At 60.1% G+C, this 24,673-nt stretch overlaps 2 protein-coding genes across 14 annotated transcripts; both read right to left on the bottom strand.

Annotated features, from left to right (window-relative positions):
• Positions 1-10: 10 nt before the first annotated feature.
• PUF60 (poly(U) binding splicing factor 60) lies at positions 11-12,540 on the bottom strand. 7 transcript variants are annotated; one of them, XM_004443030.3, is made up of 12 exons: positions 12,392-12,540; positions 8,003-8,086; positions 5,505-5,600; positions 5,302-5,391; positions 4,364-4,414; positions 2,042-2,203; positions 1,878-1,970; positions 1,519-1,732; positions 1,244-1,434; positions 981-1,116; positions 532-767; positions 11-441 (listed from the first exon to the last, which is right to left on the bottom strand). In XM_004443030.3, the coding sequence occupies exons 1-12, from the start codon at positions 12,413-12,415 to the stop codon at positions 142-144; spliced, it is 1,677 nt and encodes a 558-aa protein (XP_004443087.1). In that variant the 5' UTR covers positions 12,416-12,540; the 3' UTR covers positions 11-141. The 7 variants fall into 7 exon arrangements, with proteins under 7 accessions (XP_004443087.1, XP_014652763.1, XP_004443088.1 ...); XM_014797277.2 differs by having other exon boundaries at positions 8,003-8,083; positions 12,392-12,524; XM_004443031.3 differs by lacking the exon at positions 4,364-4,414.
• Positions 12,541-15,499: 2,959 nt separating this feature from the next.
• NRBP2 (nuclear receptor binding protein 2) lies at positions 15,500-23,393 on the bottom strand. Of its 7 annotated transcripts, XM_087447288.1 has the most exons (19): positions 23,218-23,234; positions 22,886-23,011; positions 22,598-22,720; positions 22,428-22,529; positions 22,234-22,323; positions 22,002-22,042; positions 21,807-21,901; positions 21,665-21,688; positions 21,509-21,592; positions 21,375-21,430; positions 21,182-21,277; positions 19,707-19,845; positions 19,503-19,596; positions 19,332-19,382; positions 19,121-19,256; positions 18,064-18,117; positions 17,890-17,953; positions 17,758-17,813; positions 15,515-17,671 (listed from the first exon to the last, which is right to left on the bottom strand). In XM_087447288.1, the coding sequence occupies exons 3-19, from the start codon at positions 22,703-22,705 to the stop codon at positions 17,603-17,605; spliced, it is 1,359 nt and encodes a 452-aa protein (XP_087303414.1). In that variant the 5' UTR covers positions 22,706-22,720; positions 22,886-23,011; positions 23,218-23,234; the 3' UTR covers positions 15,515-17,602. The 7 variants fall into 7 exon arrangements, with proteins under 7 accessions (XP_087303412.1, XP_087303410.1, XP_087303413.1 ...); XM_087447286.1 differs by lacking the exon at positions 22,886-23,011 and having other exon boundaries at positions 15,500-17,671; positions 18,033-18,117; positions 23,218-23,393; XM_087447283.1 differs by lacking the exon at positions 22,886-23,011 and having other exon boundaries at positions 15,514-17,671; positions 23,218-23,391.
• Between the last annotated feature and the right edge of the window lie 1,280 nt (positions 23,394-24,673).

Raw genomic sequence — 24,673 nt, 5'->3', positions numbered from 1 at the left:
ACCACTGTCAGACAGGGACAGTCAGGGCCAGCAGCATCTGCGCCTTTATCCGCACGCTGGGCGGCTGGGCCCAAGACACCACCAATCACTATAAAACGAGGAAACAAGGAGCAAGTGCAAGTCCGGGGAAGTGGGCCAAGGTCACGCGGAAAGGTCACTGTTATCAAAACGCTCCTGGTCATACACTTCAGCCACCACCTTGCGACCAGCAAACCAGCGCCCATTGAGGGCCTGGATGGCCTTGTGAGTCTCAGAGGCCATGGAAAACTCCACAAAAATCTTGACAATGATCTCTGCATCCTCCTCCTCGCCCTGCTTCTCCTGGTAGATGATGACACGGTTGACAGCACCAAACTTGCCACACTCCTCAGTCACTTCTCCCTCCAGGTCGTCATCGATGTCTTTGGGGTCCACCATGTTGCGCAGAACCATCACTGTGGACTGTGTTTGTGGGGGCGGACACAACAGCTGAGAGCTGTGGCTGGCTGGACCACCCCGCCCCCACCCACCCCGCTGGCCCAGGCCGCCCACCTCCTGCTTGCGGAGCAGCTTCTGCATCACCATGTGGCGGGCGCTGCTGCCCGAGATGCTCATGTGCTCCTGCTCGCTCAGCATCTCTGGCCGCTCCGACTCGGGAAACAGCTCTTCCTCCTCCTTCTCCTTCTTGGGCTCCAGGAGACCCAGCGTCGGAGGGCTGGCCAGGATGGGGTTCACCACTCCCACAGAGGGGATGGTGACCGGAATGGGAGGCCGGGCTGGGGTCACACCTGCAGCAAACCCACCAAGTCCAGCAGTCACTCCCCTCACCCCTGACCATCCCAGGAAAAAGCACAGCACCACCCGGCCGTGGCTCGCCTGCCCTGGGTGCAGAGAGCTAAGCCTGGAGCACACAGGCCAGGAAGCTGAGGGTAGAAGGCAGCAAGCCCTAAGGAAAGGAAGGAGCAGGGGAAGGAGGGAAAACTTGACCCAGCCAGGCTCACCTGTGATGACTCCCGGGGCCTGGGCAGCCATGACAGCCTGGGGTAAAGCCCCCAGGGGCTGGGCTAGAGTCAGTGCGGGAGACACCAGTCCAGGTGTGGCCAGGGTACCCAGGACCGCTGCTCCAGCTACTGCTTCCTGCAACCCAAAAGACCACTACGCTCAGTCCCTGGTTTGGCTGCCGCCCTCAATACCACCCAAAAAGCCAGTCCCCAAAGGATTGGGGATATGACTATACCAGACACTGTCACACAACAGTCCTCACCTGAGCCGTAATCTTGGCTGTAGCTGCAGCTGCAGCCACAGCAGCAGCAGGTGGGAGGCCTCCAGGTGTGGCAGGTGTAAGCAGGGGCATGGGGGGTGTGACAGCCTTGCCCACCCGCAAGTACTGGCCACCCAGGTCAAAGAGGTTCATGGAAGATACGGCATCCTGGGACGACTGGGCCTTCTCATATTCTGCAGGGCAGGAGCAGCAGTGAGGGCCAGCCACAGTGTTGAGTGGGCCCTGGCCCCACCCCTGCCCCACCTTCCCAAACTCACCAATGAAGCCATAGCCCTTGTGCTTGCCAGTTGTGGGGTCCCGGGCCAGCGTGCAAGATTTGATCTTGCCAAAGGCCTCAAACACGCTCTTGATGTCATCGTCCGAGAGGTCCTGGTGCACGGAAGCCACGTAGATGCGGTTGAAGGCTCGTGCCTCCTCAGCCAGCTGGTCTATGATGGGCTGCGCCTGCCCTATGTTGCTGGGTCTGCCCACCTGCAGAGAGGCAGGGGATGAAGAGTCCCCAGTCAGCCCAGGCCTGGCACTTCAGGCTTCTGGAGGGGCTGCTCTGCATTTTCTGGGTGACCAAACATAGGGCACGCAGTGCACTGGCCCCAAGGCCCACCTCCCTGGCCCTCACCTTGATGTTCCTGCCTCCCAGCATCACTGAATTCATCTGCTCCAAGGCCAGCTGCGCAGCTTCTGGGACCTCATACTCCACAAAGGCAAAGCCCTGGATACAGGGACGTGCCGTTAGGCCAGGAGAGCCCAGGGCAGGGTGGGGCAGGGCAGACCAAGTCTCACCTTGTGCTTCATGGTGACGGAGTCCCAGGACATGTCAATGCTCTTGATGGGTCCAAAGGGGGCAAAGGCCTGGCGAATGGTGTCCTCTCCCAGCTCATAGTAGATGGAGCCCACGTAGACCCGGCACATGATGGCCAGCGCTCGCTGCCGCTGAGCTGCCATCTGGAGCAGGACATAAGGGGAGAGAGAGCCACTGGCTTGTGAGAGGGTGGCGGAAGGCTGGGCAGCCCATTCCCCTCCTGGCCCACCCACCCAGCTCTGCTGTGGGGAGGGCTCCCCACACGGCAGCGCGGTGCAGGCTCAGCCCCTGTGGTCAGGGTGGTGGGGGTCAGCAGGACCCTACACCCAGGAAGGACGGCTGGGCCCAAAGGCAGGACACGGACACACCCCAGCCTGCCCAGGTCCCAGGCAGACTGGCAGCAAATGTGACAGGTGGTTGGGAGGCAGGGCTGTGTGCCCTCTGACCCAGCCCACCCTCCAGTCTAGGGTGCAGGTACCCTGGGCAGGGCTGGGAGATCCTCCCAGGGTCCTGGCCAAGGGCTCTGATAGAAGAGGGAAGGGGGAGCCGTCCAAGCTGGAGGACCCACTGGTGTGGAGGCAAGAGAGGGGGGCAGAAGACAGGGCAGCTACTGCCCAGAAGAGATCCCAGGGGAGGAGGTCAGGAGCCCGGATGGGGGCTCCCTGGAGAGAGAACCAAGAGCAGCTGCTCATGTGGGGCTGACTCAGGTGGGGGATCAGTGCTCTGCAACCCCCCAATACCTTGAACCCTTCACAAAAAAGGGCTGCCTGGAGCCCAGCCCACATCCACAGCCCACAGGGCCTGGACTCCCAGAGCATCAGGAGGTGGCAGAGCCAAAAAGAGAAGCCCCAGGGCTCCTTGGAGCCAGGAGGTGACAGGCCAGGCAGGCCCAGGGCTCTGTTTGGGCAGATATTGCTCCCACACTGGGGCGAGCTCAGCCACTGTGCTGAATGACCTCCTCATGCTCTCAGGGATGGGGTTCCCACCCCTGCCACCTCACACATGACATGCCAGGCAGGAAGGTTCCCAGAGCCACTTGTGGTGGGTCACCAGCAAGAGCCAGGCCCCCAGGAGGAGATCACAGGCCCAGGGCAGGCAAAGAAGATGGGGTCCTGGCTCCAGCCCCTCCACAAGCAGGGGTCCCCTCACCCCCACGAAGGTCCCCACAACCAGAGACCAGCTTCCTTCTTTAGACACCAGCTGGCTGAGCACAGGTCGGGCCTCCCCCTCCCTCACAGAGGGGCCTGAAAATAAGGTCCACATCTCCCCCAAACTAAGAATTCCCCCCAAATGGGACTCCCTTCCTCAAACTGGGCTCCCAACACACAGGCCTCAGGCTCCATGCTGAAAGCAAAGTCCCCCAAAGGTGGAACCATGTCCCCTCTCACACCAAGCGCCCCAGACATGAAACCATCTGCCCCTCAAGTCAAAGTTCCCCAAGATAGGAGCACATCTCTTCAGTGTGGGCTCCCAACAGCAGGTGGGCCAAGAGCCCTCTCCCTGATGTCTCCCCAGAGTCAGACACTTCCAGAGAGGACAATGGGTCTGTCTGGCCTGAGGACAGGGCCATCTCCCTGTGAGAGCAGCACACTCAGGGACGGCCCCCAGAGAAAGGGCCGTGTTTCCTCCTCAGCCTGCCTCTGGGGGATCAAGGGGAGTCTCCTTCCCAGACTCCTCTGCCCACGGCAGCCAAGGCCACAGCCTCCACCTCTGCCTCCTCCCTGGCCTGCTCTGGCCATGGCCACTGCCCGCTCCCTGGCTGCGGGGCCTCTACCCCTCAATGACAGCCAGGCCCAAGGCCCAAGTCCTTGCCCTTCCCTCTCTCTTGCTCAGGTCCCTCCAGCCCCCACCCCATCCATCCGTCCTCCCTCCAGGGTCTGATGAGGCCATGAGTTAGGACCCTTCTCTCCTCAGGGGCCTGACCCCAACCCAGGAGCCCAGGCAGCCTGGAGACTGACGGAGCTGGAGGCCCGGGCAGTACACCCCGTGCGTGCAGGTGGCATGGGTGCAGGTGGGCCTGGCGTGGGCAGCTACCCTCCTGGCCGGCTGCCCTCCGCAGTTACCTGGCCGGTTAGTTCTAAGGCGGGCCCTCAGAGCAGATGGAGGACTCCCCAGGGGCGGTCCCGGGGTGGGTGCCCGCCCACACCACTGGCCCCGCCACGCCTGGCGCTCTGCTGCGCTTGTCCCGAGCTGGCGGGCAGGGCCGGCTAGGGGAGCAAGGTCCCCAGCACACGGGCTGCACTGCCCCCCTCTAGCCCTGACTAAGGACATGAGCCCCGGAAGAAGTGAGCATTTCTATTGACCGATTGCAAAGGTGAGAGAGGATCTCCAAAGCCCATTGTCACTGCTGCCATCTGAAAGACAGTAAAGACAGAGTTCAGTCTGTTGGAGCCGAGCAGTCTCCCGCTCTCGTCATACCTCGCCCTGCCAGGGAGGCCCGCCTGCCTTCCCACACTGCCGGCCAACTGGCCGGCCGCCGGCACCTGCCCAGGGGGGCCTCAGAGCCCCAGGTGCCCCGCCCCGCAGCCTGGCTGGCGGGGCAGAAGGAAGGGAAGGGGAGCGGGGTGGGGGGGCATGGTGAAAAGCCAGGGCATCTCCCAGCAGCATGAATGTCTGAGGGCTGGGCAGGGGGTGGGGCTCGAGGCCCAGGCACCTGTCGGCCTCACCCTGGCCTCTTTCCCACAGCCATTGCAGCCTCCAGCCACAGGTCTAGAGCAGGGCCCTGTGGAGGCGCCCCCCCAGCCTGTCCTCTCAGTCCTGGGCCCCAGCCCAGGTGGTCTGGGCTCACTGCAGGGGTGGCGGCCTGATGGCTCTTATCTGAGGCCATGGGGGCAGGGAGGAATGCCCCTACATGCTGCACCATCAGCTGTGTGGTTTGGGAAGACATGGGCCCAGGGGCAACCTGAGGCAAGAGTCTGAAGTCCAAGAAGAGAAGCCGACTCGGGGAGTAGGGAAGGTCTACAAAGAAGGGGCAGGGAGGGGCGTGGGCGCTCAACAGGTGGATAAGGCTGGGCCACTCGTGCCTCAGGGAGGAACCCGGGCGTCCCAAGAAGGACTCCTTGAGAAACTGAGAACCACAACACCTTGTGGGGACGGCCACAGGCAGAGGAGGAGGAAGAGAAGGAAGAGGAGAGGGTGGAGGTGGCGGGGAAGGGGGTGGAGGCTCCCCGGACCAGGCTGGGTGGGGCGGCCTCCAGCAGAGCCAGCACCGCGGCCGGAGGGTAGGGCCCAAGCAGCTCACCTGCAGGTTGGTGAGCTGCTGCTGCTGGTGCGCGATGGTCTGCTTCACCAGCACACTCTTGATGCTCTGCTCCATGGCGTACTTCTTGGCCTGCGAGAGAAGGTGGTGAGGAGCACTGGGGGGCCCAGCCTGTGGGGAGGCGGGCCTTCCTCCACTCTGACTGGCACCCCACACCCCCAGTGCCCTGGGAGGTACACTCTCACCTTCTGGAGGGCCTCTTGCTGCTCAGGCGTCAGGGGAGGCAGCCCCAGCTTTGCGGCTGTGCTCTGCCCGTTCTCCATCTTGATGGAGTCTGTTCCCTGAAGATGGGGAGCAGGGAAACGGTTAAGAATAAGCTCAAGACCTCCCTCATGTGGCCTCAGGAACCCCACCCCACCTGTCTCCCCCCCACAACTGCACCTGGCCTCCAGCCCAGCCCATTCCCAGGGACAGACACGTCCTAGCACAGACTGTCTCCTGCCTGACCTGGATGCAAGTTTGCCCTTCTGACATCCCTGCGCCTGTTCCAGGCCTGTCTCTCCCAGGACCCCTGGGTAGGACACATACTGAGGCAGTCAGGCACCTTGGGGGCCCTGGGCCAACCTGGAGCAGATGCAGGGCCCAGGCCACAATGGCCTCCTCAGGAGCTACCAAGACAGGCAGCAAACAGGATGAGGGGCCTGGCCTTAGTAGCAACCCTGACCCCGGAACCTCCGTCCCATGCGGTATAAGAGAGCTGGCCTCGGCTGTCCTCCAAGACAATGGAGGGACCAGAGCCCTCTGGGTATTCTGAGACTGCTCACTCTCAGACTGCCTGGTGCCCAAGCCCCTACAGCTTTTCATGGCCCCAGCCACAGCCACAGACTTGGCTTCCCTGCTTGGGAGGAGTTCCAGGGACCACTCAAGGAGCAAGTATGGGAAAAGGCCTCCCCCACAGCACGTCTCTATGCCGCCCCCCATCCCCCATCCCTGCACTGTGCACACGGCCCAGAGAACCCGGAGTCACTCTCCCAGCCCACAGCAGCCCCAAGGGGGTCTCCAGCCCACCTTCGCCAACCTCCTCCCTGGGCTGAAGCTCCCGGGGAAAAGAAGCCAGGAGCAGACCAGTCACGGGGGGACAGAAGTGGACACCTGCCAGCACACTGGCCAGGCAAGCACAGGGACCAGGAGATGCTTTGGGGGGGGTGGGGAGAGTCAGTCACAGCCCGCTGCAGACTCAGAGGGGATGCTACTAGGATTATGTTTACATTCCTTCTGTCAAAATTAATTTCTTAGCTGTTTGAAGCAGGAAAAATACAGCCGTGTAAGCAGGAGGAGAAGCCAGGTCCCCAAATCAAGCAGAGTATGTGTGTCGGGGGTTAGAGCACATCTGCCTGTCAACCAGCTCAGGGGCCTACGGCTACCCAGCAACTACAAGGAGAGGTCACCGCTGGTCCCTCCAGAGGGGCCCTAGGACGTAGCCTTGAGAGGGATGGCAGAGAAGAGAGGCAAGTCCCCCAGCACAGGAGTGATGAGCAAGGACAGAGGTACAAACGAGGCAGGAAGGGGCCGGCTGACCCAAACCCCAAGAACCACCATCTTGACCAGCCTGAGTGCTAGGTTTCCAGCACAGGGTCAAAGGGCAGGAAGCCCTGGAGGCCCCTCCCCCAGCAAACCAGTCTGGTCCCTTCGAGGCTTGTTCTCTCTGCCCTCCCAACTGGCCCCAAGCCCAGTTCTCCTTAGTGGGAGAGAGGCCCCAAGAGCCAGGGGCTGTGACTCTAGAGCAGGCTGTCACCATGGTAATCAATGCAACCCCCTTTCAGCCCCTTAGAAACTTTTCAATCTCTTCTTTGTCTTGGTAAACAAAAGGCCCTTCTCCCACCAACCAATGGCTGGCTCCACAGCCAGCCAGGGCGGAGGAGGGCTGGCTAGAGGGACACCCTGGCACCCCTGCCATCAGCTTCAGTCCCCAGAACTTCCCAGGATCCAGACTGCATACTATAGCCCTCCCCTGAGTGTGTGGGGCGGGAGGCAGAGGAGGACCCAGCCCTAACAGACCTCCAGGCCACGTTGTTGAGCCCCCTGGAACCCTCTGGAGGCAGGTGCTGCCAAGGAGAAGCACGAAGATCCATCCTATCACCCAGCAACAAGGCCCAGCTCCACCTCCCATAGGACGCTCCCAAAGGCCGGCCAAGGGAGCAGGACAAGATTGGCCCATGCTGCGCCCTGCAGACGGCCCAAGTCCCACCCAGACCTGGGCCCAAGTCCCACCCAGACCTGTGCTTTGACTTGCACGTTGTTCTGCTTTGTTGCTTTACTTAAATTAGAGATCTAAAATGAAAATCTATTTCTGACTCTTAACAATACCCTGAACGTTCTGGAACGCATGCCTGCCCTTCTGCACAACACTGATGGCTATGAGCCCGCATCTGCTGAGGTTCAGCCCCCACCTCATCATTGTCACCATCTGCCTGGCATCTGAAGACACATGAGGCTTTGACCCACCACAGAAGCAGGACGGACGCTAGGGGAGAGGCAGGGACGAGGAGGCTGGAGCCAGGCCCAAAGCTGGGTGGAGCGGGGGCAGGACAGGTGCCTCTGCCCAGAAGGGAGAGAAGAGTCCCTGGGGCTCCTCCCGCCCTGCCCCCAGCCAGGTCTCTGTGGGCCCAGGGATGCGCAGGCAGGCGGGCAGGCAGGCTGGCGGGCAGGCAGGCCTGAGGGCGAGGATGCTTAAGGTCAGTACCTGTGGAGGTTTCCATTTGTCTCCCGCTGCCACCACTGCCGCCGCTGCCGGCTCGGACCCCCCTCCTTGCTGGCCATTGACCTGCTGCAGGCAGGAAGGAGATGTTGTAACGGACAGTCACAAGACCCACCCACCCAGGCCATCTCTCATCTTCCCTAGCTGAGGGCTGAGCTCCCCAGGGATGAGCAAGGGAGGCCGGGCAGGGGCACAGGAAGCAACCAGCTTGGCCCCTAAACATTCCTTACACTCCACCCACCCCACCCTACCCATTCCTCCAGCACACCTGCCCAGGGCCCTGACACAAGGGGCTGGCCCGGCAGAAACCACAGCCAAATCTGGGGCAGCCCTGAGTTGGCAGCGAGTCTCCAGGGAGGGACAGGGTAGAGGGGATAGAAAACCCGGCTGGGCTCCTGCCCTGGCCCCAATGAAAGGCATCCTCTCCTGGATTTAGAGCTGCCCTCAGGCCACACAGCTGAGATCCTAAAGACCAGGTCCTTTCCCATCAGCAGGAAGGACAGAACAGGATGACAAGGAGCACAGCTGGCTGTTTCCCCTCATCTCCTTCTGAGGCAGACAGGGGCACCTCTCTATCACCCTGCACACACACCTGGGCTGGCCCACTGCTCACCATCAGCTCCAGTGCCTTCCACAGATTCTGGCCAAGCCCAGGCCCCACGCCCCTCCTGAAGACACACCTCTGAGCGGCAGGCGGGGCAGGTGGTCTGCATGTGCAAGCCTCCCTCCCCCAGCAGTCAACTGTGCAGGCTTGTCTAACTCCAGAAAGGGCAGCTGAGAGCTTGGCCACGCCCCTAACCCACAACCAGAGGGGCCATAGAGCACGCTTGCAGAGCCAGCCCCATGGAAGAACACGGCTTAGCAGGACGGCAGGGGCAAAGACAGGCTGAAGGCAGGAGGCGGTCAACGTTGTGGGTGTGGGGGCCTTGGTGGAAAAGCCCTGGGACCTACTCTACCTTCTAAGAGGGCACCAGTGAAAACAGAGCAGAACACACTCAGCCTGTTCCCAGCTCAAGGAAGAGAGCCAAAGATATTAGGAACACCGGGCGCCGCCATGCCCACCCTCGGAGCCCCATGCACAAAGCCAGAGGCAGGGCTGACTCGGCCAGAGCGTGTCTGAGGCACTTTAGCCTCAAAGGAGGAACAGCAGTACAAGCCTGGCTGCACTGGAGACGTGGCCAGCGGGCATGAAAGCTGTGGCAGACCAGCCCTGTGCCCTGCCTGGAGCGGCCCTGAACTCAGCACCACTGCTCCTTAGAAATGGTGCCCCAAAGAGAGCTGAAGGAAAAGGGGATTGCACCTAGTGGGTGCACGGCCCCTGGGGGGCGGAGTCAGAGTCTGGCTTTGCAGCAAGTCCCTTGGTGGCTCCTGGAGCGCACCCAGGGCAGAGGCTGCCTCTCAAAGCCCACAGCAAGAGATCACTTCAGGTCTGAGGAAGCAATCCAGCCCCTAGACCCATGTGAAGAAAGCCAATTTTAGGGCACATTTATAAATAAATTCCTGCTCTCCAGAATTACTGTAATAGCTAACACAGGAACCAGGACAGCGCTGAGAGAACACGGCTCAGAAGAGACTTCCTACAACAGTCCACCAAGGGACTCTACACAGGACACCCCACCCCACCCACGGCAGAAATGAAGTGCCCAGTCCCAGGGAGCCTAGAGTTCTGCTCTAAGCAGATGCTTGGAGGAAACTGACTTATCATCACAGCTAGTCCCATGCTGTCACCCTCTGGCAATGAAAACCGCAGGCTTTGCAGACACAAAGCCCCCCCTCAGTGCTTTGAGGGGTGAGAAACCCCCTGCGGGGGGGCAGTGCAGCTGCAGCTCCAAGACTCTGGAACCCAAACTCCTGCTGGGTCAACAGCCCAAGGCAAGAAGGATTATTTCTTCTTAAGAAAACCAGAAAAGTTAAGTAATTACTTAACATCTCCAGGATTCAGTCTCCGGGAGCTGGCCTCTGGCCCAAAGATCCAGTCACTCCTTGTAAAGGACTGAAGTCAATCCCTGCGCATGGCGAGCGAGCCATAGGCTCTAGTGACTATTAGTATTGTTATAATATCCAACATCAAATCTCTGGGCGGGGCTGCTGCAGGATACCGCCTTCCATCTGTTCAGTCCCCTTCACACGGTGCCATGCTGTTTACTGCACCGCCAGGCTCCATGCTGGGCACTGCAGATGCAGCAAAGACAAGACAAGAGACGTGCCAACCAGCACCTACAGAAGAGGATTTCTGTAGTTAATGAACACTAAGAAGAAAATCAAGCTCAGAGTGAGAAGAGAGGAACTAGGAGGCATACTCAGCCATGGCAGCCAGGGAAGGCCTCCCTGTGAAGTGACATGCAGGCCAGGACCTACACAGGAAGAAGAAAGCAACTGTGCTCTCGGCAAGGGGGGACAGTCCCAATGGTCCTGCCAGACAGAACCCAAGGATGACAGCCCCCAGGGCAGTGAGCCCAGCTATCAGAGGATGGGGAAGAACGGAAGAGTGAGCCAAAAAGACACAATGCAGCCAGCACACCATGCCCCTGCTGAGAAGGGGCTGTGGCCTGTTTCTGCAGCACCAGGTAGAAGGCACACCCCAGGGAGAAGAGGCATCTTCTGCATCTTACTGCATCCTTCCCCACCAGATCCCTGTCAGCCAAGTTCAGTGCCACTCCATCCCACCTCCCACAAGAGCCAAAGCCACAGCTTAGGACAGCAACCAGTGCTGCTCAGCACGCATGGACTATGGAACACAGGCTCTCACTGTGTCCAATTACGACAGACAGCAGAGAAACAGGCAACTCTTCTAGAAACCTGTCCATTCAAAAGTTTAGAAGAGGAACATGTTAGACCACAGGCCGGACCTCACTCTCAGAGTCTGATAAGGTAAGCCTACGCCTTTACAGTTTATATATACATATTAACCTCTCGACAGAATTCAGATGGGCAACGAACACCCCTACTGAAACCCCAACTCACAGGTTTCAGACTTACTGACCACGTCCACCTCTACTATGATACCACCTGTGTCTGGCACCGTGCCACAGCAGAGCTGAGCCCCAATTCACCCCTCAGTCCCCAAGAGCACAGGTGCTGCCAGCTCCAGCCTCCAGTGCCCACTGAGGCCGGGGCTTGGTGTTTCCACTGCTCTGTGGATGCTTGGGGAGAGGAGGCGTCCACTGTCACTGGCCTCTCCTACACCTTCTCCATCTTCCCAGGAGTCTTGGTCCTTATCTCCAAGCCTACCTCTCCTTCACCATTCAACTCTGATTGCTGCCCGGGACAGTCACCAAGTCTTCAACCCTCACCTCTTTTCTAACTTCCCTCTCACAAAGGTCATTCATTCTTTGGCTTCAACAGGAAGCAAGACATGGTACAAAGAGGACAGTGGAGTTAGCCAGACATGAGAATCACACACTGGGACCCCCTCATAAGCTGGGACCTCTCTCCCCCTGGGAGTCAGTTTCTGCCCCGGGGGAGCCAAGCCTAGCCCCCTCACTGGGCATCAGCCCCCAGCTCCGGGCCTGGCCAGGGCAGTCTAATCACACTTTCGGACCTTTAGATGTCTCCCCTACCAATCCAGCCTCCAGCCACCTGCAAAATCTGCCTTCTCAAGCAGACCTCACCACATCACTATGGGTACGGGTCGGGGGGAGAGTGGCAGGGAAATAAAGAGACTTAGTGTCTCCGTGAAGGGTCCAGGAAGGGTCAGTCACTATGCAAAGCGGAGAGAAGAAAAGGGTCAGGGCAGACTTCACCACGGAGGTGCTATATGAGTAGGGGTCTCCATCTATGCTAATCAGTCCATGTGGCTGAAAGGGAGGCGAGCACCGAGCAAGAAAGGGGTTCCTTCCTCGGGGTGCCCACACCAACCTGAGCACGGCTCGGGCACCCCGTCTATGGCACCTTGGGTAGGATCTGGCCTCTGGTGCCCGCCAGACCCCTGAACAGGGCAAGCCACCCTCCTCAGCGGACCCGGCTCCCTCCCTACAGGTCCCCGCACGCCCGGCGGCCTCCCTGCATACAGGAGGGAGGAGGGACGCCATCGCTCCCGGGATCCCCGCCTTCAAGCCGGGCCACAGGCACACCCGGTCGGCAGAGGCGGACGACGACGCCTGGCTCCGCCCTGAGGCTGTTCGCCCGGCCTGGCCCGCCGCCCCGCACGCCCCCCGTGCGGCCCTCCCGCGCCCGGCGCCGGAAGCTGCAGCCTGCGGGCCGGAAGCTGCGGCCTGGGGCCGGCCCCCGCCTCGAGCAACCAAGGGCCGCGAGGCCCGCGCGGGGCCCGGGAGCGACCATCGTGTCCCCGGGGAGCCCTCGGCGCCCTGGCCTGGCCGACGACCCGCTCCCGCCAGCTGAGCAGCAGCCCGCGGTCACGGGGATCTCACTTACGAGAGCTATGGTCGCCGTCGCCATCTTGCGCCCGTCGCGGCCGCTGGCGCGCCAGACGCTCCTGCTCCCTCCGCGGTCTCGCGCGATCTGGGCGTCTGGGAAGGCGCCGGGAAAAGGACGGAACTCTCGCGATAAAAGGCCCTTTCGCCAGCGACGTGGAAGGGGAGAGGAACGCTCTTCCGGTGCAGGAAGGGACAGTTAACGCCGCGAGAGGGCGGGGCGGAAGGGGCGGGGCCGGGGCGCGTGTGGTCGTCCGGGCCTCGGCTACCCCCGCGGCCCGCCCTCCGCGGACGAAGACCCTGCAGCCTGAGTATCCGGGGTCAGCCCCTCGCCTCGCCTCCTGGCCCGCTCCGGCCGCCGCTCCTTTTTTCCGCCTCCTTTACGGAAGAACCGGTGCCGTCGCCGCACTCCGCCCAGAGGCAGGCGGAGGCCGGCGGGCCCCGGGCTGAACCCCACCGCGCGAACGGCAGGGTTGAGGGGGTGACGAAGAAGCACCGTGTGTCAGTCGGGTTGGAGACGCTCTTCTCTGCGTCGGAACGCCTCCGGGGCCTAATGAGCCTCCCGAGAGATGGTGTGCCTCACAGAATCGGCAGCCTTCTCTCCTTCCTGGCGGTCCGTGAAACTGTCGTGCGTCAAAACCCAAGGCGTCGTGGATTCGGTCACCTGCAGTCGGTAGCACTGCGACCCAGGACACGGGCCATGAACCGGTGGGTGGGAAGGGTGTGCCCCGGGTCGCCTTGGTCCCCGGACTGTTTTCAGAGGCCGCCGGCTCCATCCGCGAGCCGCGCAGTCCGCAGGCCGTGACTCGGTGAAGACGGCGCGGCGCAGGGCCTGAGCTCGGCCGCGTCGCTGCGGCCTGCCGGAGGCGGCGAGGGGCCTTCCCCGGCTGGGCAGGTCTCCTCAGCCCTGGGAGAGTTGAAAATGAAATGTAGGCACCGCCACTGACACGTGGCAGAATGTTTTTCTCATTTCCCTCCCCTCTAAAACGACACGAAAAGGATTTTATAAAGGCAAAAACCCATAAAGACAGAGTGGAATGTGAAGCTGGAGGAAGGTGTGCGGTGGCAGCTGCTTTAGCCCGCTGGAGGTCAGCGTCCCAGAGATAGTGCGTGATAGTGCAGTTACAAAAAGGAGATCGCACATCTGTCCCTACCGGCGGTGCCTTGGAGGTGAGCGCCGGCCGAGGGGCTCTGAGGGCCGTGGTGGGGCAGGGTCCTGTTCTGAAAGTGGGGAGGGAGTAAGTGAAACTCCTGTCCTATCCCCCACCTTCTCCCCTGGCTCTGAGTCTGGCCTCGAACATGTGCCACCCACTATCCTCAGAGAGGACAGCTCCTCTCTGCAGCAGCTCCAGCTCAAAGGAAAAGACTGGCAGATAGATCCCTGGCCTCAAGGTTCACGGAGCAATAAGCCCCACCACTAAGATCATCTCGCTTTTAAATGCACCTGAGGAAGAGGAAAAAAACGGAAAAGGAAAAGGGACTCAGAAGGAACAGAAACAATAAAGCAAGCAGAAGAAGGAAAAAAAGCTAAACCCATATCCTCAGAGATGTTAGAGAAGATGATGTACCCAAAAACAAGAACAAGAGGGTATAAAGAACATTCAGCAAATGAAAAATAGCACTTACAACTGAAAAATATGAGAGGAAAATGAACAGTTCAATAGAAGGTTTGAAAGATTGAGTTGAAATCTTTCAGAATGTCTAACAACAAAACCAGATAGCTAAAAAACAGAAAATGTAATCATAATCACACTGGTCAGTACTCTTCAGTGCTTAGAACTGGGCTGGCACCTCAGAGGCCTCTGTAATAGAGGGGGATGGATGAAGGGGTGGGTGGGCTGGGACTTTGCCACCGCTCCCGGGGAGGGGGACAGAAGCACCACCTTCTGGTGGCAGCTTCGCCTGTGAACTTTGACATTGATGTATAATATGGCATTCAGAGTGCTTGTGTGCTGGGTGCTGTTCTCATTTCATTACACACATGAAGTTGTGCAGTCCTTAGAACAGCCCCATGGAGTGGGCACTGTTGTTATCCCCATTTTTACAGATGAGGAAGTAGAGGCACAGACCCATGTCACGCAGCAGGAGACGGCAGAATGGCTCCAAAGCCTATGCCCTTAACCACCATATATTATGCCTCTCGAAAGATAAATCTAACATCTAAGTAATAAGCATTCCAGAAAATAAGCAGATGGGAGAAGTCAACAAAAAAACAAAGAAAATTTCCTAGAATTGAAGGGTCTGGATCTCTGGACAATAGATGAAAGAGAAGGTCTATATCAGGACACATCATTGAGAATTTCCAAAGCATTGGTGCAAAGAGAAGATTGTCAGAGAAAGAGAGAAGAAATCACAGACAAAGGGTCAGAATTTAGAAAGGCATGGAAATTCTCAGAACTAGAAGAAAGTAACATGGTACCCTCAAAATCCTGGGACGAAATAATTCCCAACCTAACCAAACTTTTGTACCTAGTAATGGTAACAAACAGATGTGAGAGTAGAATAAGAAAACAGGCTAAGACTCCATAACTCCCCATGCACCCTCTCAGGAAACTTGGAGGTTGTTCCTCCTCAAACAGAGGGCGAATGAGGAAAGTGTGGGATCCAGAGACAAGAGAAAGGAGGTGCTCCAGGATGCTGGTGAAGGAGTAACTCATGCTGACAGCTGGGCCACAGGCCCAAGAACAAGCAGCCTGGGGCAGACAGTGGGCATGGTGGGGGCTCTAGGAAAAGATTAAACTGAATAGTCAATTGTGCAAGGAATCTCAAGTATTGAGAGGACGTTCACACTTCTGCAAGAGACTCTAAGGATGAATTAATGAGAAATGTATAGAAAACTAAGCAAATTAAAAAAAAGCAATTATTAACCCCAGGAAAAACAAAAAGTTGTGCAAGAAAGCAAATATAATTCTAGGACACCTTGTTCTCTGCTGAGACCTGTGGTGATGAAGCTATAATACCCTTCACACTGGGATGATGCTAGGTCAAGGGATTGAGACCAGTGACTCCCCTTCCCCCAGAGGATGCCAGCAGGGGACACCTAATGTACAAAAACCAATAAAAAGGAGTAAAAGCATGTATGTCGTTTTGTGAAACATGAATTTTAAGTGCCTGAAGAAACAGCTAAGAGAGTTGCATTTGGAAAGGATCAGGGTTGGAGACTGTATTTATTATTTATTTATTATTGGCCTAAAAAAATTCATTCCACTTTTAAAATAATATGTATACCCCTTTGAAAAGATAAAAGTTAAAATGAAAACCTCAATGTAGGCACAATTAAATGAAGCAATGGTGGTATCCACAATTTTGAGTTCAGTTTAATCATTGGTACACAATCTGTTATGCATTTGACACGAAACTGTTTAAGACGATGCAGAATCAGACATCTTAGCATCAGGATTTCCAGCTAGACATGTAAGTTATTTTAGATTTGTAATTTTAAGTTGAAAAGTGTAAGAATTTGAATAATTTTGTAAAGAGTACTGGGATGTTTAAGATAACTTGAGATTCACTATATTTTTACATTTAATTTATTAGATATGTGTTGGTAAATTTGTTTTGTTTTGGTTTTTGGTTAGGGTGGTGTGGTAGGTGGGATAATGACCCCCCCCTGCAATAGATGTCCATGACCTAACCCTCCGATCCTGTGAATGTTACTTTGCGTGGCAAAAGGTATTCTGCAGATGTGATTAAGGACCTTGATACGGGGAGATTGTCCTGGATTATCCGGGTGGACCTAACCTAATCATGAAGCTTTCTGGGCTGCAGAAAGCCAGACAGATGGTTCATAAGAAAGACAACCCAACGTTGCTGGCTTTGAAGATGGAGGATGGGGCCATGACCCAAGGAATGCAGCAGCCTCTAGAAGCTGAGAACAGCCTTCAGTTTATAGCAGGCAAGAAAATGGGGACCTCAGCTCTACCACTGCAAGGAAATGAATTCCTGCCCAGCGCCCAGCACCCTGCCTCACACCTGCAGGCCAACAACCTGAAGGAGCAGGAAACGGTTCTCCCCTAGAACCTCCAGGAAGGAATGCAGCCCTGCTGACACCTTGATTTTAGCCTGGTGAGACCTGTACCAGACTTCCAACCTACAGAACTGTAAGTCTGTGTTGTTTTAAGCCAATAAGTTGGTGGGAAATTCTTATAGCAGCAACAGAGAACTAATACAGTGGTGAGATTTCCTGGTTTGACATTTGAAATGCTTAAAAAGAAACCTGAAGGCACTAAATTTATACATGCAATTTAAAGTGTTCAAGAGTGTTTAACTAAATTTGAAAATGGAGGAGAGGTGATCCAAGAGAATCAAGGACGGGGGGGGGGGCGGGGGAAGGGAGTTGAGTGGGAGAGACAGGGACCCCAGGAGGCAGCTGCCACGGGGAGGTGAGGGAGGGGATGCGGGAGGTGGTGAGTTTGAGAGGAGGCGCAGTGAGGAGCAGGGTGGACACCTGACCCCGACCTCTCCAGCCCAGGGGATGCAGGAGAGAACATAGCCCTTTGGAGGGGGTGGCAGGGGCCAGAAGAGTGTCTGCAGAGGAGGCAGCAGGTCCTGGTCTCAGAGCAGCAGAAAGTCAGAGAGGGGCTCCAGAGCAGGTCTGCATTGGATGGAGGGTGGGGTGAAAGAGCCACATGGAGCTGGGAACTTGAGCTTCTTGGACTCTTGTCTCTGCTGCCTGCTTCTCCCGCCAGGTCAGGGGCCTGCCCAGCACCCAGCGCCATGCCTGACACCTGCAGATGCTTCACCACTGGCATGAGGTGGGGGTTCCTTGTGTGGATCTGTGGTACCAACCCAGGATGGAGCATTTCCCTGGGCAGACATCTGTCCTGGGCTGACTCCCATGTCCCAGCACCGTGGCTCCCTGCCAGGCCGCCTCCCCCATGCTGAGGGCTCAGTCACTGACCAGATAGCTTGGGGGGGTAGGCAGGGGGGACTCTTGGCCAGGAAATGGAGGATATGGGAAGGGATGCTGAGTTGTGGAAGCAGGCTGGGTGGGGGAATCCTGATCCTAAGGACATAGGGCATAACCACTCCCCCCACCCCCACCCCAGGGCTCCTCCGAAGCTGTGGAAGCAGAGGTTCCTCACTAGCAGGCCTCTGGTCATTAGCCCCTAGGCATGCAGGCAGAAGGCGGCCCCTGGTTCTCCCACCCCGGGCCAATGCTGAGCTTCCCCCTGTGGGCAGGCACGGCTGGTCTCCAGGGGCTGGGGTGCGGTCAAGGCTGAGCTCCGCGGTACTTGAGGAAGGTGCTCTCCAGGAAGGCGGCCAGCTTCGTCCGGTCGTCCTGCAGGGCAAGAGGGAGGCGTGGGGCAACGGAAGGGCGTGGCCCACCCTACATGCCCTCCCGGCCCAGCTGCCCGGCCCGCACACCTCATGGACGAAGCCGTAGTGCACGAGCTCCGCGGCGAGGTCCTGGGCGCTGTCGGCTGCAGCATGAGGGTGAGGTGTGAGGCCACTGCCCACGCCCGCACCCGCGCCCGCCCAGGTCCCCACCCCGCCTACTTGGGAGCAGGTCGTAAGTGAGCTGCCGGTGCAGCCGGTCCTCCATCACCAGAAGCAGAGTGAGCTGAGGATGCAGGAGGGCGCGGTTAGGCTCCCAGAGTCCGCTCTGCCCCTGTTACCTCCCCCCCTTCCCCATGCCACACCTGTGTCGCCCCAGACCCCAGCCCTGCTCACATGCCAGGGCGCCTTGTCCTCGCTTCTCTCCAGGTTACACTGCATCTGGATCACCTGGGATTGGGGGGCGGGGGGCAAGGTCACCACAAAGGCTCGAACTCAGCAACTAAGCAGCAAGAACAGATGCCACCTCAAAGGGGCCCAGAAGGGACAGTAAGGATTGGAAATGGGAAAATTCTCTACAGGAGAGGCTAGAAAGCACATCTCACTGCTACAGCCTGGCGAGTTAAGCAAAACTTCCAGAAGAGTAGACATTGAGTCTGGGTACTGAAGGATGAATAGGAGTTTTCACAGGTGGAGAGAACACCTGAACAAAGAGGGAGCTGTGGGAAGCAGTGCGGGGGTGGGGGGCTGTCAGCAGGGACACATGGGATGCCAGCAGGACTGGGCCTCAGAGCACCTCGGTCAGGCTGAGGACCACACCATCTCTGTGGGCCACTGTGGCTGTTAGGACATGAATTCTGGCTGCACTGTGGAGGGGAGCCAGGAGGAAGGCGGCCAGGCTGGGGAATGGAGGTGGCCCCGATTAGGGTGGTGACCATGGAGACATACTCAAGGCTGAAACCAAAGCCTCTGGAACCCAGTGGGTGTGGACGTGGAAAGGGAGAGAAAGGGGCTGAGGCTGATTGGCCAGGAGGGAGCCTTGCAGGAGAAGAGGTTGGGGAAGCACAGTGGCTGGGGGCCTTGGAGGAGACACGAGGACACAAACGTCAGGGAATCAGCAAGCCGAGGGGGTGGGATCAGAGAGGGCTGGGGGTAGATGAGAGTGCAAGATGAAGGCTGCTTGGAGCAGGGTGGGGTCAGGGGGCCAGCGTGTACGGTGGAAGCAGCAAGGGATGGGGGAGGGGTCTGCAGGGGGCAGGAGCCTCTGGGAAATGGGGTATCCCAGCTTGTCCTACTGCCTCCCAACTCCCACAGAGTGGTCAGCCAGGACCTGGTCTCTGGCAGCCTGGAGGAGGGCTGGGCTGGGGGGACTCGAAGCCCCTGAGAAAGGCACCCCCCTGGGCAGTGGGACAGGCCTGAGATCTGGCACGGTGCAACAGAAGTGGGGGCTCACCTTTCTGGTCTCTGAGTCAAAGGGTTCTGGTGTTGGGGTCTTGGCCTTCTGGGCCTCCTCGGGGAGTGGGGCCAGCACACGGGGCAGCCCCAGGGGCCGAGCAGCAGCAAAGTTCATCAGAGGGTAGATCCCATTCCTGGGGACACACCAGGGGTGGCTGGGGGCTCAGGCCTGGCAGCCGCCTGTTCCCCAACTTCACGCCAGCTCTCACCTGACATCCTCCAGGAATTTGTCCAGCTCCAAGCAGGAGACCTCTGAGTACCTAGCATGGGTGCGAGAAGCCCATGAGGGGTGGCCAGCCAGCTTGCCCTCCCAGTGGGGCATGACTGGGTGGGGGCTGGCCAGGCAGAGAAGGGAGGCCTCCAGGTGGCAGGCCACTCACCGCCACTGCCGCGGGGGCCGGGGGATCTCTGCCAGGACTGCCTGCAAGTCCAACGCTTTGGTCTTTTCCTCCACCACATTCTCAGGCATGAGGTCTGCAGGCCACAGGAGCACTCAGGGTGGTGGACCCTGAGTCACGGGTTCTGGAGGGCCCCCTTCCACATCCCAACTCCAGGCCCTCGGCCCACCCCTGGGCTGGCCTGACCCTCACACTGGTGCTGGATGAAGCAGTGAGCTGCCAGGAGCTTCAGTGAGTGCACTTCGAAGAGCACGCGGTGGAACAGAAGGTTGTGAGCAGAGGGCCGGCGGGCGGGGTCCCGGGCCAGGCAGGAGAGGATGAACTCCTGGGGTTGTAGAGAGGAGAGGCTGCAGTGGGCGGAGTGTCTCTGCTCTGGCCCCACAGTATGAGGAGATGAGGCCCCTGAAGTCCCCGGACCCCAAGGGTCCAATCTCCGTGGGAGCGTTCATGCAGGAATGCATGTAGGGAGACGCATCCTGTTAGCAGCCAGGCCAGGACCTGATCCTACAAACAGGAGTCAGGCCCTGGGCTCAGAACTTCCCATGCTCTATTTCCATAACCGTCACAAAAATCGTGGGGAGTAGGCGTTGTCACCCCCAATTCACAGATGAAGCCTGCACTGCTGAGGGAGGACACTAGCCCCTGCCCTGCAGCCCTGGGGCCGGCAGAGTGCCCGCAGATCAGCCCAGGCCCCTGGAGACCAGTGCGGGCCAGCCTAAACCCCAGCCTGCCCCTCTCCTGGTTGCCTCAGCTCAGGCCTTGCTTCAGAGATGATCTCAATGGGCCCCTGCCCGGCCCCACATCCATGCCCTCCACTGCCCCTCATGTCTAGTCTGGCTCCACCTCCCCACCAGCCCCATCGGGCCCCATCACTTCCCTCCCTTGCTCCCCTGAGGCCATGTGGTTAAGCCAGACAGTCGCTAGACTCTGGCCAGAGAGGCTGTGGATGCAGCTTCTGCCCCACACTCCCTTGGCCTGTCCCCCACCCACCATGCTCCCCACACAGCGGGGCCACATCTCTTCTAGCCTGTCTCCAGGAGGCTTAAAGGCGGGGATGTGGAGTCGGGCAGACCCGGGTGCAAATACTGGCTCCACCACTTCCTCTAAAGCCTTGGGTGAAGTGCTTAGCCTCCCTGAGCCTCGGTTTCTTTATCTATAAAATGGGCATAACAATAGTGCCCACAGAGGGAGTAGCTCTCTCGTCTCCCTGTCCTTAGAATGTGCCTTGAGGGGCCGGCCCGGTGGAATAGCAGTTAAGTGCATGCGCTCTGCTGTTGGCGGCCAGGTTCAGATCCTGGGCGCGCACCGACACACCACTTGTCAAACCATGCTGTGGCGGCATCCCATATAAAGTAGAGGAAGATGGGCATGGATGTTAGCCGAGAGCCAGTCTTCCTCAGCAAAAAGAGGAGGATTGGCAGATGTTAGCTCAGGGGTGATCTTCCTCACACACAAAAAAAATGTGCCTTGAGAGCCTTCAGGCCTTGAACTCAACATGCGGTCTAGCTAAGGTGCTCCTTGCGGGTGGTCCCTTGTGCAGCAGGGCTGACACACCCCTCAGTGGCACTGACCCGCTGCACCTCCAGACCTGCCCAGAGCAACTCACTGGCCCTACATGGAGCATCGAGAGCCAGCCAGGAGGGGCAGGGCAAGCTGCTTACCCGCATGTTGGGGTCACTTAGCGAGTGCCTGGCCCGAGCAATGGCCTCCTCTGTGACCCGGGTGTCCCCGTTGGCTTGGATCTCCAGCACAGCCATCTGGGGAGCAGGGCCAGGTCAGGCATGGGAGGGGACAGTACAGGTGAGATGGAAGGGAGCTAGCTGGGAGGTGGCCAGGTGGCCGTAGGGCTAGTACCTCCAGTGCACACATCCCAAAGGAAAAGATGTCCACAGCAGTGCCATCAGCAACCTCTGAAAGGGGGAGAGCAAGTCAGAGCGGGTAGGGCAGCTGCCGAGCGCGCGAGCACTGAGAAGCCCTCCGGGACTCACCGCCGTACTCTGGCGGGAAGAAGTGCAGGTTCCGCGGTTCCTCGCGCTCCGCGCGGATGGGGCTTCGAAGATCGTCCGGAAGTGCTATGGAAAGCGCCAGCGATGAGCGGACTGCACCTCTCCAGGGCCCTCCATCCCCCCAGGGGCCCCACGCACCATTGGAGAAGATGCGGTGCCACACTGCGCCGGCCACCGCGGGTAGAAAGAGCGGGCGTCAACGTGATGGGGCATTGGGGGCCCTCGGTTCCCGGCAGGTACCCCAGCCCCGCCCCCCTGCCCCACCCCGCCCCGCCAGCACCAGAGCCGATCTTGATGAGGCCGTTGTGCTGTATGAAGATGGTATCACTGGTCAGGTTCCCGTGGATGATGGGGGGACTGCAGGCATGCAGAAAGCTGCGGGAGTGGTGGGGGGAGAGCAGGCAGAGCAGGGTCAGGGGGCGCCGGGGAGGTGGGGGCGCGGCAGGGCGGCGCGCGGGCAAGCCCAGGCCCTCACCTGAGCGCGGACAGGATCTGCGTGCACCAGCGCTTCCAGGCCTGGCGGCGGACGGACTCCGTCGGACCGGCACGGGAGAGGCGGCTGGGCTTGCGGTGCCCACCCGGAACCCCCGCCTCGGCCCAACCCCTTTCCTGTTCCTGAAGCCACCCGGTGCCCCCACACCATCGCTGTCTTTGACAGCCTCTAACCCCTTCCTGTCTCCTACATCGCGCCAGCCCACTCCCCATACCCGGGCGTTCATGGCTTTGTGGTTCTTCTTGGTCTTTTTGAGGAATTGCTTGAGGCTGCCCGAGGACACATACTCTGTGATGAAGATGACCTGTGGAGCGGGAAGGCTCGCGGCTCGGCCAACGGTGGGTGGGTTTCCACAGCTGCCCCACGAGCTGGGGGCCTCACCCCTTCCCTGGTGTGCCCCTGGCTCACCCGCGCATGGGCCTCAGAGGCATCCAGCCAGTACTTGTGCAGCTTGACGATGTTAGGGTGGTCCACTAGGGCCAGCTGCTCAAACATGGTCTGGATCTTCTCCTGGGAAGGGGGGGCCAGTCACGGGGTGGTCATGGGGTGGGGCAAGGGGGGGGTGCAGTGGACCTCACCTCGTGCGCGGCAAAGGCCTTCCTGTCGCCGAAGTGCAACTCATTCCAAACCACCTCCACCCCCTCCTCCGTGTCCATGGCCAGGAAGGTGCTCTGGACCCCTGGCATGTTCCCCTGGTTCACCTGGGGGTGGGGGTGGGGGCTATGAGTGTTCTGGTATGTGTCAGGGGAGAGAGTGGGGGCTTGGTCTCTGCCCACACCCTTTCTGCAGACCCAAGCGTGGGATGCAGGCCCTGGCCAGCTCTAGGGCGAAGCTGGGGGCCTGGAGGAGGACTGGCCCCCACGAACCAAGGAGTGGTATCCAGGGCTGGGCTTAGGGGATTTGGAGCAGTTTCAGGGGTTTGAAGATGGTCCCCAGAGGGCTAGCGGCTGGTCCCAGAGGCATGAGGAGGCGGTCCTTGGAGGATACTGGACCTTAGGGAATTGGGGGTTCCTCATCAGCGCGTGGGGGCCAGGCCAAAGGGGGCCAAGGGCCGGCCAAGAAGGGAGCCACCTGCGCGAGGCCGCGGAGAGGTTTCCGGCCTCCCGGCTCCTCCAACACCCCCACGCCTCGCGTGGCCACCATGGCCCCTCCACCCGAGGTGGGCGCGACACCTCCCCCCCAGCCCCACCGTGCCCACCTGCTCCCGCCGCTTCTGCCAGCGGCCGCACGGGCTCTCCTCCAGGATGTCGCTCTCGTCCTCGCTCTCGTCCTCCCGCTCCCGCTCCCGGCCCCGCCTCGGCGCCGGCTCCGGGGCCGCCATGGCTCGGCGGGCCGAGGCCGCCGCCCTCCGCGCGATCCGCTGCCCCGCGCCGCCGCTCCCCGCCCGCCCTGGCCCGGCGCCCAGACGCCTAGCCGGGAGCGGAGCGGCCCCCGCCGCCTGGATCCCCAGCCCCGCTCCGGGAATTGGGAGGCGCGGGCGCGCGGACGGCCCGGGGGTGGGGCCCGCCCCGCCCCGCCCCGCCCCGCCCCGCCCTCTGGAGCCGCCTCCTCGGGCTGGAGTCTGAGTGGAGCTACCGGGCAGAGGCCGAGCCTCCGCCGGGCGGAGCCCCCGCCCGGTGGAGCTCCGTCCCACATGAGACCGCGCCGGGTCCGAAGCCTTGCTTATCCTCGACTAAGGCCCCGCCCCACGGAGCCCCACCCCATCCCCGCATAAGGCCCCGCCCCATACTAGACCCTACCCACCGCCGTCTGAGGCCTCGCCCCACAATCCCCGCCGCATCTGAGGCCCGCCCGGGCTGAGCCCTCAGCCGCGAGCCGCGCCGCGTGAGACCCCGCCCCATCCGAGGCCACGCCCACGCCCACATAGGCCCCTCCCCACCCGCTCTAAGGCCGGGTCCCGTCCCGGGCCCCCGGCTTCTCCCGGCTGCGGCCGCTCTCGGCAGGAGGCCCAGGGACCAGCCTGAGCCCAGTGACCCGGCCCCAGGGGGTTCGGCGCCGGCCTAGAGCCGAGTCCATCGGAACCTCCCCGGGGGCGCGGCGGCCTGCGCGGACCGGGCCAGGGGTCTCGGGGAACCGCCCCTGCCCGGCTCTTGGAGCCTCGCGTTCTTCCCGCACCGCTGCCCGACCGGCTCCTGCCGCACACACATCCCGAAACCCACCCCGGACCGCGGTTCAGTCTCCGGGCTTCCGCCCTGGGGTGGCCCCAGCGTGGAGCGGGGCCTGGGGCAGCCCGTTCCGCCCGAGGGTGCTGCCCGAGGGCCTGAGTGAAGGCCTGGGACAGGCATCTGGGAGGTGAGCTCTCCTGGCGCGTCCCCCCTCCGACAAGGAACACGTGGGAGGGTCACGGAACGTAACAGAAAAATACACAAACAGGCCGACCAGTTGACTTTAATTCATGCCACAAACCTCCCACGGGTGCGCAATTCTGTGTTCCCTTTCACGTCCCTATGCTCACCTTACCACTTTCCAGGATAGCGATTTCCTATCTTCTCTCTTTCTGCCGATGGCTCCCCTGGAAAGTGGAGCCATCAGGAGGGAGCCGCACCCCCACTCACATGCAGCCCCCTCTCCCTCCAGGAGGCCCCCTTCACCACACCCTCTAGCCACATCAGCAAGGCACGCTCTAGAATTCTTATCTAAAATCCCCCTTTACC

Source organism: Ceratotherium simum, chromosome 23, assembly GCF_057802395.1.
Source record: "Ceratotherium simum simum isolate JZ-2026a chromosome 23, ASM5780239v1, whole genome shotgun sequence".
NCBI lineage: Eukaryota > Metazoa > Chordata > Mammalia > Perissodactyla > Rhinocerotidae > Ceratotherium > Ceratotherium simum.
The sequence above is the reverse complement of the archived record's forward strand: the minus strand, read 5'-3'. Positions and strand labels throughout refer to the sequence as shown.